This window comes from Ananas comosus, linkage group 1, assembly GCF_001540865.1.
Source record: "Ananas comosus cultivar F153 linkage group 1, ASM154086v1, whole genome shotgun sequence".
Classification (NCBI taxonomy): Eukaryota; Viridiplantae; Streptophyta; class Magnoliopsida; order Poales; family Bromeliaceae; genus Ananas; species Ananas comosus.
Window position 1 is genome coordinate 20,560,391 of NC_033621.1, and position 12,013 is coordinate 20,572,403.

Sequence of the window (12,013 nt, forward strand, 5' to 3'; positions counted from 1 at the left end):
AAAATAAAAAAGTGCAAAACTAGTGGAATGGTATTTAAAATTTTTTCAAAAATTTATTTGATTAAATAATTCTTCTTTTGCCAACTTAAGTATGCCAAAAATAGTGAATTATTCATCATATTATAAAAGTAGTTAATCATTCACCGCTTTTCTAAAACGATGAATCATTCATTTTTTTAGGCTAAATTACAGAAAACCTCCTTGTAATAATCCGCTTTTTCACTTTCCCTCCCTGACATTTAAAAACCTACACTTTGTCCCCCTGTAATATAAAAAATGTGCACTTCACCCCCTACAGTTAGGGTTCCGTTAAAAAATATATTTTTATGCCGAAAATACCCCTCCGCCATCTCCCTGTTGCTTCGCCTCCCTCCGGCTCGCCACCTCGCCGCCGCCTCGCCGCCTAGCCGCCTCGCCGCCTCGCCGTCCTCCACTGCCTCGCCCTCACCCACATCCCCTTCGCCGTCCTCCGCCGCCTCGCCTTCGCCTTCTTTGCCCTTCTCCTACTGTCGCCCACCTCGGTTTTCTCCTACTGTCGCCCACCTCAGTTTTCTCCTACTGTTGCCGAAATCGAGGGCGTCGAGGGTGCAGGAGGAGAAGGGGAGCAGGTGGAGAAGAAAATGGAGAGAAATCGCGGCCAATTGAGGTGGGAATCGCGGCCGTGCGAAGGGGCGGCTGAGGAAGATGGGGAAGAAGACGACAATGGCGAGGGGCAAAATGGTCATTTTACACACCGTAACCCCCCCTATGAACATTTTTCATTTTACAAGGGGGGCAAAGTGTAGGTTTTTAAATGTCAGGGGGGGAAAGTGAAAAAGCGGGTTATTACAGGAGAATTTTCTGTAATTTGGCCTTTTCTTTAAGTGGATTCCTCCCGCCCTAAACACTGCCATTTGGATTCAAATTCTCAATTAAAATTAAAATTAAAATTTTAAATTAATAATTTGAATTTAAATATACAATTTTAAACTGAATTAGAAATTTGAATTGAAATTCAAATTTTCAATTGTCACTTTGAAATTAAAATAAATTTAGATTTTGATATTTAAGTTTGTATTCAAAATCTAAATTTAAATTTTGCATTTAAATTTATAATTTATATTAAAAAATTCAATTCAAAATTAGAATTTCAATTTTTAAATTGAAATCTTTGAATTCAAAATCAAAGTGTGAATTTGAATTGATATTCCAAATCAAAATCTGAGTTTGAATTTAAAATGTAAGTATGAAATCTGAATTTAACTTTTAAATTTTGTTAATTTGCATAAAAAAATCCACAAGTTTTGAGTTTTTATAAAACTGGGCCGTCTTTTTCGATTTTGCTGATTTGGACCGAATTTTTAAGAAACTAACTAAAATACTCTTATTCCTTTCTCTCTCTTTATTTTTTCTCTCATTCTTTTTTTTTTTCCCTCTCTGAAGAAAAAGGCGGACTTTGCCAACGTCCGCGCACCACCCACCCTCCTCACCTCTGACCCCACCAAGGCTGGGCTCGCCACCGCCATTTGGGATGCCCCTCCTTGCCTCGGCTCCATGCGCCCTCGTCTGCGTCTACGCACCTCCCGTCCTTTTCGTCTTTGCCCCCGCTGAAGCTACATCGAGATCCTCTTCTTCTTTTTTTTTTGAACCTCCTCCACCGCCTTCGTAGCCCTTCGCGACCCACCTCCACTTCCACCTCCACTGCAGTAGATTTTTCACCCATCAAACTTGCTTTTGGGAACCCGCCATCCTCACTATCGCTGATGATGAAAAGGAAGCGTTTCTTAGTGCCAAGAAGCTCACTGTCGAGGGAGGGGGCACTTGACCCACCACACCCACCCAGGGCCGGCAATGAGCGATGTGGTGTCACGCCCCGGGACCCAGCGGAAGCCCGCCCGGCGCCTGCCCAGACCCGCCATATGTCTAAAACATACAAGGCGTCTAGAACAAAGCGATAAATGAAGCAGTAAAAAGAGAACATCTAGGAGTATCAGAGCAAGTATATCTAGATGCTACAATAGAGGAAAAGAACCATAAACTAAAATCCACTAGAAGAAACATAAAGTAATACAGTAAGAATCCTAAAAACGAAAGCTAAACGAGGTACACAGGTGGTCTCTATACATGGTACAAAACTCTCTCTCACACAAAAATCAAAAAGGAAGAGAGTGACCACCTAGGAGCAACAGCAAGCTCCGCTATCTAGCTATACGAGTCCCTTGCCGCGATCCCGTGCCTCCGCCGGTGCCGAAGGCTCTGAAATAAAACCATAAAATAGAGGGCGTGAGAACTATTGAATAATAGTTCCCGGTGGCCAATTACTGGCTTCAGTGAAATGCACCACTAGGCCCAAACTAAAAAGGGGTCAGTAGGCAGATATAAACAAGAGCGATATGTACGACAAGTAAATAAGTATGAATATTTGCTACCACATGATATCTCTACTTAGCATGATTTAGTATAAGTAAGAAAAGCTATTTTCGTATGAATGTACCCAAGCATCGCTAGTATGATGTCCATAAGTCAAATAGTAAAGATGTCATTGTTTACTATTCTAATCAATGTCCACATGGTATGATGAATGCCCAAAGTCAAATCTAAAGAGACCCGCCCGAAGGCTGTCTAGCCGGTGCCGAGCCTAATGGCCCAGTAGTAGTCAACATCCCCACTCTAGAAATGAGCCTTTCCCAGGCAATCCACTTCGGTGCCAAATTCCGTACGGTGAATATGTATCGCGATGGCCATCTCCGGAGTACCGGCTTGTAGGGAGCGACCCTCACAAGCATATGCGAATGAGCACAATGGCAAGTAACAAAAAGATCCATCTTAAGTACCAAGTCCTCATATCCAATAACATGGAATACGTCACAACTCTCTCATAGGCCTATCTCTATGTCACCATGTCTAGAACATGGAACGTAGTAGATGTCCATGGCGTATCACTAAGCCTCAATACAATAGTCTCATAGTTTGCTAGTCCAAGTGCCCTTTTATGACACTTTCATTTACTAAGTCCAAGCTTAAACCAAATGTTCATAAATGCATAGTTAAGCCACTTTAAACATATGAGGCATATTCCCAAACGGCTAGTGCGAACACTACTCAAATGCATGTAACAATACCCAGAATGCTCTACTATATAGAGTGAAAATTATCTTACACATAACACATGCATTTTATGTGTTCTAAAATTCACATAAATTTCATTTAGCATAGATATGCATTTAAAATGACGTTACGAAGAGTATAGAAAGCATGGGGGCCATTTCGCCCCGTTTTCATAAAGCCAAGCCCACCACAACTCTTGCGCTCCTTCGTTTGCTCCAACGAAGATGTCCACTAGTCTTCTAGCACCCTAAAGATGTAGGAACAAGGGTTAAACGAACCTTACGATCAACCCTAAGCTCAATTAATAAGCAACATAGGCTAAGGTGGAGAAACTCACCTCAAGTGAAGAAATCCTCTCTCAAGCTCCAAATGGGAGTTAGAGTTCTTCAAATCCAACCTAAATAAAGGTTCTAAGCCCATCAATTAGGCTTCAAAGCCCTCAAATCGAAAATCCCCAAAATAAACCCTAAATTTCAAAATCTAGGATTTCATCTAGTTTAAAGCTTCAAAATTAGGATCTAGAGGAAGAAAACTAGCCACTTACCTCTATAATGCTCCCAACCAAGCTCAAAATCCTCAAGGGTTGAAAATTGATCCTCCTCAAAGCTCCAACCATAAGCTCTAAGCCTCCAAAGGTGAGAAATGAGGTTGAGGAAGATGCTCCAAAGCCTCCAAGCTAGCTCTCCTTCTACTTCTCTTTCTTCTTCTCTTTCTAGAGAGTGTAGAGAGAGTGTGAGGGAGAGAAATGAGGGAAAGAGAGAAGAGAAAGGCTCTAAAAGCCTTCTAATGTAACAAAATCCTGATAAGCCCCTCAACAATCCAATCTGCACACTGCCCGGGTCTGGGCAGTTTTCGTCCAGAGGGACCGGTCTCTCCCTGCCTGGGACCGGTCTCTTGGTTCGTCCGGTAAAACCAACGTTCGGGAACCGATCCCTCCCCGCATGGGACCGGTCTCTCCCTGCAAAAACGTACTCGGGGATCGGTCTCACCCGCCAGGGACCGGTTGCCTCAAGTCCTACTGCAGCACTGTTCCGGGGGGACCGATCTCTTCCACCAGGGACCGGTCCCCAAGAGTGAAAACTCTCAGGACTTAGCCAAAATCCAGAAATCGAACTTTTAGGTCGGAATATCATCTACGACCCTCCACCAAGTGTGGAAAAGCTCGGAACCCAACCAAACACTCGAACCTTGCAATTTGCAAAGGTCCAGTGTGTTACATGTAGAGACGGAGGAAAGCGTATGATACCGAAGAAGAGGGCGGGGTGGTGGCGAGCGCGGCATCCCAGAGGGCAACGAGGAGCGCGACCTCGGCGGGGTCGGAGGCGAGGAGGGCGGGAAGGGCGGGGGTGCACGGGAACATTTCCGGTCAAGCATTTTTGTTTGCTTAAAATAAAAAAATAATAATTAAAATTCAAAATTGGAGAATAAGAAAAAATAACCAGAAAAGAAGGAAGAAAAAGATAAAGTTGCATTTTAAAAATAAAATTATACTATGTTAGAAGAACGTTGTACTATTAAGACGTAAGTTGCATTTTTTGATATGTAAACTGCACCCTTTAAAATAAAAGTTATAATTTTTAAACGAAAGTTACACTCTTTATTAAAATTTTGGATAAATATGATTCATAAATTTATGTTGATTTGAGATAACTATTAAAATAGTTGTTGACAGACCTATATTTTAGTAGAAAAAAAATATTACACTCTGTCAATCGAAGAATATCTACAGTAGAATATTTTTCATATATGCCCTATAAAAGAATATTCCATATTTATCAAAAAAAGAAAATCCCTATGAAACATATGTTGAAAATATTCGTAGTGTTTATTATCTCTCAATTACCTAACTAAAAATAATTTAGGTTTGAAAAATAGAATAGATTAAAAATAAGCATATCGAATCGACTTTAAATTTTAAGTTTGATTTATAATTTCAAGCGTGAATCCATATTTTAATTCAAAATTTGAAATTAATTCAAAATTTTAATATTTGGATGTATGAACAGTCTGTTTGAAATAAAAAATAATTAATTAAATTAAAAAATATCAAATTTGAAAGATAGATAAGTTGATAAATAAATCTATATCTCCAATAACTATTTATATTCAAATTATGAATTCAAAATCAACTTCAAATTTAAATTTAGTTTATAAATTTAAATCTGAATTCATTAATTTAAAATTTAGAATTTAGTCAAATATTTAAAATTTGGATACACATTAAAATAAATTGCATTTTATGAAACACATATGAAAAGTATTTATAGTATAACTAAATTGAAAATACATAAAACTTATTTAAAGACAAATTAAAGTTAGAAAAAAATCAATTGTTAAATATGAATTAAATTTAATTTAATTAAATATGACGTGCATCGCACGTGCACTATAACTAGTTTTATATATATATATATATATATATATATATATATATATATATACACTAATATAAAGAGGCAGATAAAGTTTTAGATTTGTTATTTTTTAATTTTAAATTTTAAGAATTTTTAATTACCAACTAATCCAATTTGATTTTTAAATTATTATCTTTATATATATTCTTAATTAATTAAATCTACTATAATACTTTGTAATTAAATAAGTAAAAACTTCAAATAACACTGTTGTCACTTTACTCTTTCTCACTTTAGTACTATGCGATTTTTTTTTTCTTTTCGTTATTTCTTATATTAATTTTTCGTTAAATTAGTGACAAAGTTAAAACTATACGATACTATAGTAGGTACTAAAGTGAACTAGTTAAGTGCACGTGCAACGCACGTCACACAAATACTAAAAAAAAATTTATAAATAAATATTTAAGATTCGATAAATAATATTTAATTATTACTAAATAAAATGATAGAAATAAAAATAGAATTACAATATCATAAAAGAAAGAACACAAATCTATCATGGTATCATTAAAAAAAAATACAAATTCGTCACTAAACTAATTGAAAATGTCATCATTAGTTTCCCTTCCGTACAAATTGCATTGTAAGTAGAAAAATAATAAAATAAATATTAGTAAATCATCAGAATAGATAAATTAAAAAAATGTAAATTTAATAGAATTCATATAAGTAAAAAATTTAGCTTAATTTTATTTCTTGAGTTTTTGGAATAGGTGGATTAAGCATAATTTTACTTATAAAATTTTGCTAATTGATCCTGATAAATAAATTTAAAATAACCAACAAAAAATAAAATATTAAAAAGTACATTATCCTAATTATTGATATTAAAGTACACTATTTTTATACAACAACTGAATTGTTTACAATAGTGTCTCTCCAATGCCAATGTGTTTATAGCACTATCTTGTCTAGAGTATGATCAATTCGATTCATACTTCAATCCATCCAAATAATTAGTTATTAATATTTTTTCATAGGCATTATCTTGTCCTAGAAAATCAATCTAATTCAATTCATACTTCAATCCATCCAAATAATTAGTTCTTAATAATTTTATTCATGTGAAATGATAAAAAGAGAAATATTTTAAATTAAAATTCAAATTATCAAATTCGTGGGTATTAAATTTTGGCGGGCATTACAAATTTAAAATTTAATTTTGATACTTAGATTGGTAGGTATTACGTTTGAGAGAAAAAATATTTGAGAAAATGTTTGGATATGTAATAAATTTAATTTTATATATTACGTGATTAGCGGAGATATTACGTGATTGGCGGGTAGGACGTTAGATAAGAGATAAATTTAGTTTTACGTATTACATGATTGTTGGGTAGAAAAAAATATTTGAAAAAAAGGATATTTTTGTCAACAAAAATAACAGATACTTTTATTTTTATTCGTTGGATGAGATCCAATGGCGAAAACTTAAGATCTATATTTGAGAATAAATTATTATTTGAAGATTTATTTAAAATAGATAAAATATATTTTATATTTGAGAACACGGAGAATATTTTGGTGTTGAATATTTTGGTAAAAATATTTAAAATTATATTTAATTAACGATTTTGTTTTGATTGGGCGGGTATTAATTTTTTTAAAAAATATTCTATGCTTTTACGACGCATTATTTAAATATTGAATATTTTGTTAAAAATATTTAAAATTATATTTAATTAACGATTTAGTTTTGATTTGGGGTATTAAAATATTTTTAACAATATTTAACGCTTTTATGGCGCGCCAAATTTTAATACTCGTCAAAATTAAATCTACTATTTTATTTAAGGAAAAACCTACTATCATAAATTAAAATTCAAATTATCAAATTCGCGGGTATTAAATTTATGCGGGCATTACAAATTTAAATTTTAATTTTGAATACTACATGTTGGCAGCAAATAAATTTAATTTTACGTATTACGTGATTAGCGAAGGTATTGCATGATTGGCGGGTATTACGTTAAATAAGAGATAAATTTAGTTTTACGTATGGTGGATAGAAAAAAAAATATATGAGAAACGCGGCGTAGATAGGAGATAACGGATATAGAGGGTATTTTTGTCAACAAAAATGACAGATACTTTTATTTTTATTCGTTGGATGAGATCTGATGGCGAAAACTTAAGATCTATATTTAAGAATAAATTATTATTTAAAAATTTATTTAAAATTAGTGGTTGAAATTTACTGGACATGACAATATTAGTAAAAAAGATAGAGACATTTTTGGAAAGGAAAAATTTTCAAAACTCACGCTTTTATAAGTAGTATAGATATAGATATTCGATAAACCATAAGTGTGAATTAGAAATTTTTTTTATATATGATTTAATGAAGAGTTAATGGAGATATTGATGGAAAGAAAAAAAAAAAACTAAGGAATACTAAAATAATACATTTTAAATAATAGAGTACGAAAATGAATAAACACGAAATCATAGGAGTGGTATTTGAAGTTTACCTTTAAATACGAAACCCCGCCGCGGTCCCACACGCGCGAAGCAGCACCACCAGCCCCCACGCGCGCGAGTGACGCATCAAGGGTGAATTTCAAATGCGTAATAGTTTGAGGGGTCTCCATACAATTTGACCCAAAAACAGAGCAAAATATACACTTTAATAGTGGATAGCTTCCTCCCTCTCTCTCTCTCTCTCTCTCTCTATCTCAGTTTCTCCCATGGCTCTCCTCATCAATCACCTCCTCCTCCTCCACCCGCCCAAACCCTCCCCCATCTCCCAAACCCTAAACCCTCACCAAAACCACTTTTCCACCCCAAAAACCTCATCTCCTCCCAAATCCGCCCCCACCCACCTCCCCAATCCCTCTCATTCCCCTCTCCCCCGCAAAAAGCTCCCACCTTTTTCTTTACCCAATTCCCTCCCCACCCATGTCCCAATCCCCCTCCAATTTGCCCTATTTTTGTCCCCTTTCCCTTCCCCTGCTGCAGCAGCGGCGGTGGAGGCCGAATTCACCTCCGAAAAGATAAACATTGAGGCTGTTCTCACCTCAATTGATGATTTCTTCAATAAAAATCCCTTCTTTGTAGCAGGGGTTACGTTTATTTGGCTTGTGGTGATCCCTTTGACACAGGAGTATCTGAAGAAATACAAGTACATCAGTGCAATTGATGCTTTCCGGAAGCTCCGGGATGTTCGGGAAGCGCAGTTGCTGGATATTCGGAAGAAGAAGAGTGTTAGGTTCATGGCTTCGCCCAATTTGAGGATTCTGGGTAAGGATGTGGTTCATGTGGAGTTCTCTGAGGGAGATGAGGATGGGTTTGTTAAGGAGGTTCTTAAGAACTATGGAGATCCGCAGAACACGGTGATCTGCGTTCTCGACAAGTGAGATTTCGATGCATATTATTATTGTTGTTTTCATGTTTAATGGAATAATTTAGCATGTGTAGGTTTTTGCGACATGTTATGTGCCTTTAGAATTTTTGAACTTGCATCGGTTATTGTTAGATTGTAAATTCTCAGCAAAGTTATTAACAGCATCACTTGTTAGAATTGATGCGAACGCGAATGCCGTTTTAGTGATTGTTGCTCTTAGGAGGATCTATTGTGTCCATATTCACAGTGCGGCATGTATGGAGTCAAAATTTATGTTGCTCTGGTTTTGGCCATTTTCGGTGTTTGTTGAATTATCATAACATCTTTATACTAAAGGAAAAAAAGAAGAAGAGAATTTGTCGTATAAGACTTGTGATTTCAATTTGTTGCTGAGTTATAGTTCGGTTGTGTAAGGTAGCTTTGGTGGCGATTCTCTTAAAGTGGCCGAGCTGTTGTTCAAGAATGGTTTTAAGGAGGCGTACGCAATCGAAGGTGGTCTCAGAGGCAATGATGGATGGCAGGTTAGCTTCTCTATGTTTAATCGGCAATTGTGTCCGATGATAAATGGAATAATTGGTCACTGAACACTCTTTGTGCATTTAGATATGTCGTTAACCTTCTTATAATTTTCATTTATTTTTCAAAGTGGCTCGTTTAGATCAAAATGTGAGCCTCATTCTTGTATGAAACTATTGTGAGTTTTCATCTGTTACGTTTATTTAGCAGATCCAATCCAATACACAGAGTTGTTAATCAGCCGGGCGACAACTAGTTGGATATTCTATAACTTAGGAGACTGAGTTTTGGATATTAGGGGAAGATCTTCCATAAAGACTAAAGAAATGCATTAACATGCTTTACTTGAATTATTGTCTTCATTTAAATATATAATAAATCAACAATGGTATTGAAATTCTTGGAGAAAATGAAGGGAGTAGGTCATTATTAATTGGAAAGTTGGAGACTTGGAGGCAAATTAAAAAGAAAAACTCTTTGAGCATATGAGGCTAGTTTGGGGGTCACTACATGCATAGTAGATTGCTCTCAAGAGTGGTAAAGGCTGTCATAGAATGCTAAACTAGGGTTTAAGTTTCAACAGAAACTGTAAAACCAAAAACGGGGGAAAAAACATTTGTTGGTTTTCGGTAGGTGTTGAACCAAAAGTGAGGTCCAGGAACAAAGTAAACCAAAACATTTGGTTCAATTAGACTCGGGCACAACTTGCATATAGGACCTACTTTTATTCATCTTTTAATTTGTTATGTTATTTTACTTCTTTTGTTGTAATCTCTTTGATAAATGGCATCTTGAAAATTGGCTTTGCAGATTGCAGAAGTAATATAAACCTTCTTTTTGATATATCAATGTTGTCAAATTGATTTTCAGTTTTATTATTATCAATGTTGTCAAATTGATTTAAGAGTGTGACAGTTTTTAACCAACATAGAACCAAAACCTAAAATTGCTGAAAGGATTAAACTGTGGAAATCAAAACTCTTGATGCCTGGGCTGAAGCCAATATTGGAGCAGAAACTGATATAAATCAAACCTTGCATTAAGCAAAAGAATAGCCACGATCTAATCTAGTTATTCGGAATAGGGGAGTTTAAATTAGTAATATGTTGGAATTTTTTTCATTCAAGTAAACAATGTCCTTGAGGAGTCATTTGGAACCAATTTATCCTGACTTCCCTGATAAGTTATCCTATCTCATTCAAAGGAGATGGAGGGAATTGTTTTGAGCTTTAACTTCAAGGAAATGATCTATTTGATGGAGCAAATCCACTACTTATAATGGTTGATATACAAAAGAAGAGTGATCACTGTAACAATTGATTTTGTTGGTGGCACTGTAGCCTCAACGGTTCGCCTGAGTGCCTCAGTAGTGATCTTAGCCATGCCATCGAACACTAAATTCATCTTACTATATGTTATGTTACTTTTTCTCTTTCCTTATCTAAAACTAGGCTATCCAAGAAAAATATCTCCCGCCGTCTATGCATGTTTATCCAAGGAAAAGGAAGAGTTCGACATTAGTCCAGTTGGAGATGAATGGGAATAAACCTGATGCAGAGAGCAATGAGAATGGCCAAGCACCAGCTTCGTCTGCTAGCGCTAATGGGAGCAGTGTGAGCACAGAAAATGGTTATATAGAGCCTATTGAAGCTGCTTCGGTAGCAAAATCTGCGCCAAAAAGACCATCGTCACCGTACCCTAAGGTATGTATTGGTTGAATCAAGATTTCCTCTTCCCAGAATTATATATTAAAGATCAAGTTGAACCCAGAAGTTACATTTTCCATCACTTCGATGGTATATACTTTTGTTCATATGCATCAGCAATGTGAAGTTTTGCTTGAAGTGGTCTCTTCTAACTGTAGTTGTAAGATTTTTGTTAAACTGCACAGCTAGTTCCTGACCTTTTCGTGAAGTCTCATTTTGGTCCGCCTACCTTTTTTAAGTCGACATTTGAGAACCCCAAACTTTTGGAAATGTCTCAGTTTAGTTCTTAGAATAAAAATTACTGCTTGCACTTAGTCCCTCCGTATGTCTTTGCTACACGAATCCGTCGACCCTTCATCCATCTCATACTTTTAATGACTGCAACTCAATGGATGGTAGGATTGAAATTTGATATGAAAATTCGATGGTGGATAACTCCATGGTGCATGGATGTAGAGAAACACAAGGTGCAGGCAATAATTTCTCCTCTAAAAATAATAAGGATAACGACTAAAGTGAAAAACTTTTCATTAAAAAGTTTGACAACCAAAGTGAAACTTGCCAAAGTTCAGAGACTAGTAGTGCAATTTAACCCCTATATTGTTTTCGGCGTACGTGCAATGCATACATGTAAGATGTTCTTGATTTTCTCAATGCAGTACCACGACTTGAAACCGCCATCATCTCCTACACCGTCGAAGCCCCAGAGTTGAAGCTGCGGAAGCTATAGAGAACGGTGGTGTTGCACGCTTTGTAACCCTACATCGGGTCGTTTTACGAGATCATTTTTGTGCCTATGTAAATTTGTTGTTGCTAATCGAAGAGGAACCATCTCAGGAGCAGTGAAGACTTTTTTCCCAGATTAGAATTACTACACAGTTCTTTATTGGCCTTTGTATTTGATTGGCTCATCTTGGTAATAAAATAATGATAATTAATTATTA

At 35.8% G+C, this 12,013-nt stretch overlaps 1 protein-coding gene across 1 annotated transcript; it reads left to right on the plus strand.

Annotated features, from left to right (window-relative positions):
• LOC109718773 (rhodanese-like domain-containing protein 4A, chloroplastic) lies at nt 8,159–12,013 on the plus strand. Its single transcript, XM_020245178.1, has 4 exons — nt 8,159–8,856; nt 9,266–9,368; nt 10,815–11,066; nt 11,729–12,013. Exons 1-4 carry the CDS (start codon nt 8,192–8,194, stop codon nt 11,780–11,782), a joined length of 1,074 nt encoding a protein of 357 aa, XP_020100767.1. The 5' UTR covers nt 8,159–8,191; the 3' UTR covers nt 11,783–12,013.

Excerpts from the sequence above, each read along its gene's own strand:
- LOC109718773 (XM_020245178.1), top strand. The coding sequence starts at position 8,192 with ATGGCTCTCCTCATCAATCACCTCCTCCTCCTCCACCCGCCCAAACCC. Across the intron at positions 8,857-9,265 it reads GTGATCTGCGTTCTCGACAA|CTTTGGTGGCGATTCTCTTA; the intron begins GTGAGATTTCGA and ends TGTGTAAGGTAG. Across the intron at positions 11,067-11,728 it reads CATCGTCACCGTACCCTAAG|TACCACGACTTGAAACCGCC; the intron begins GTATGTATTGGT and ends TTCTCAATGCAG.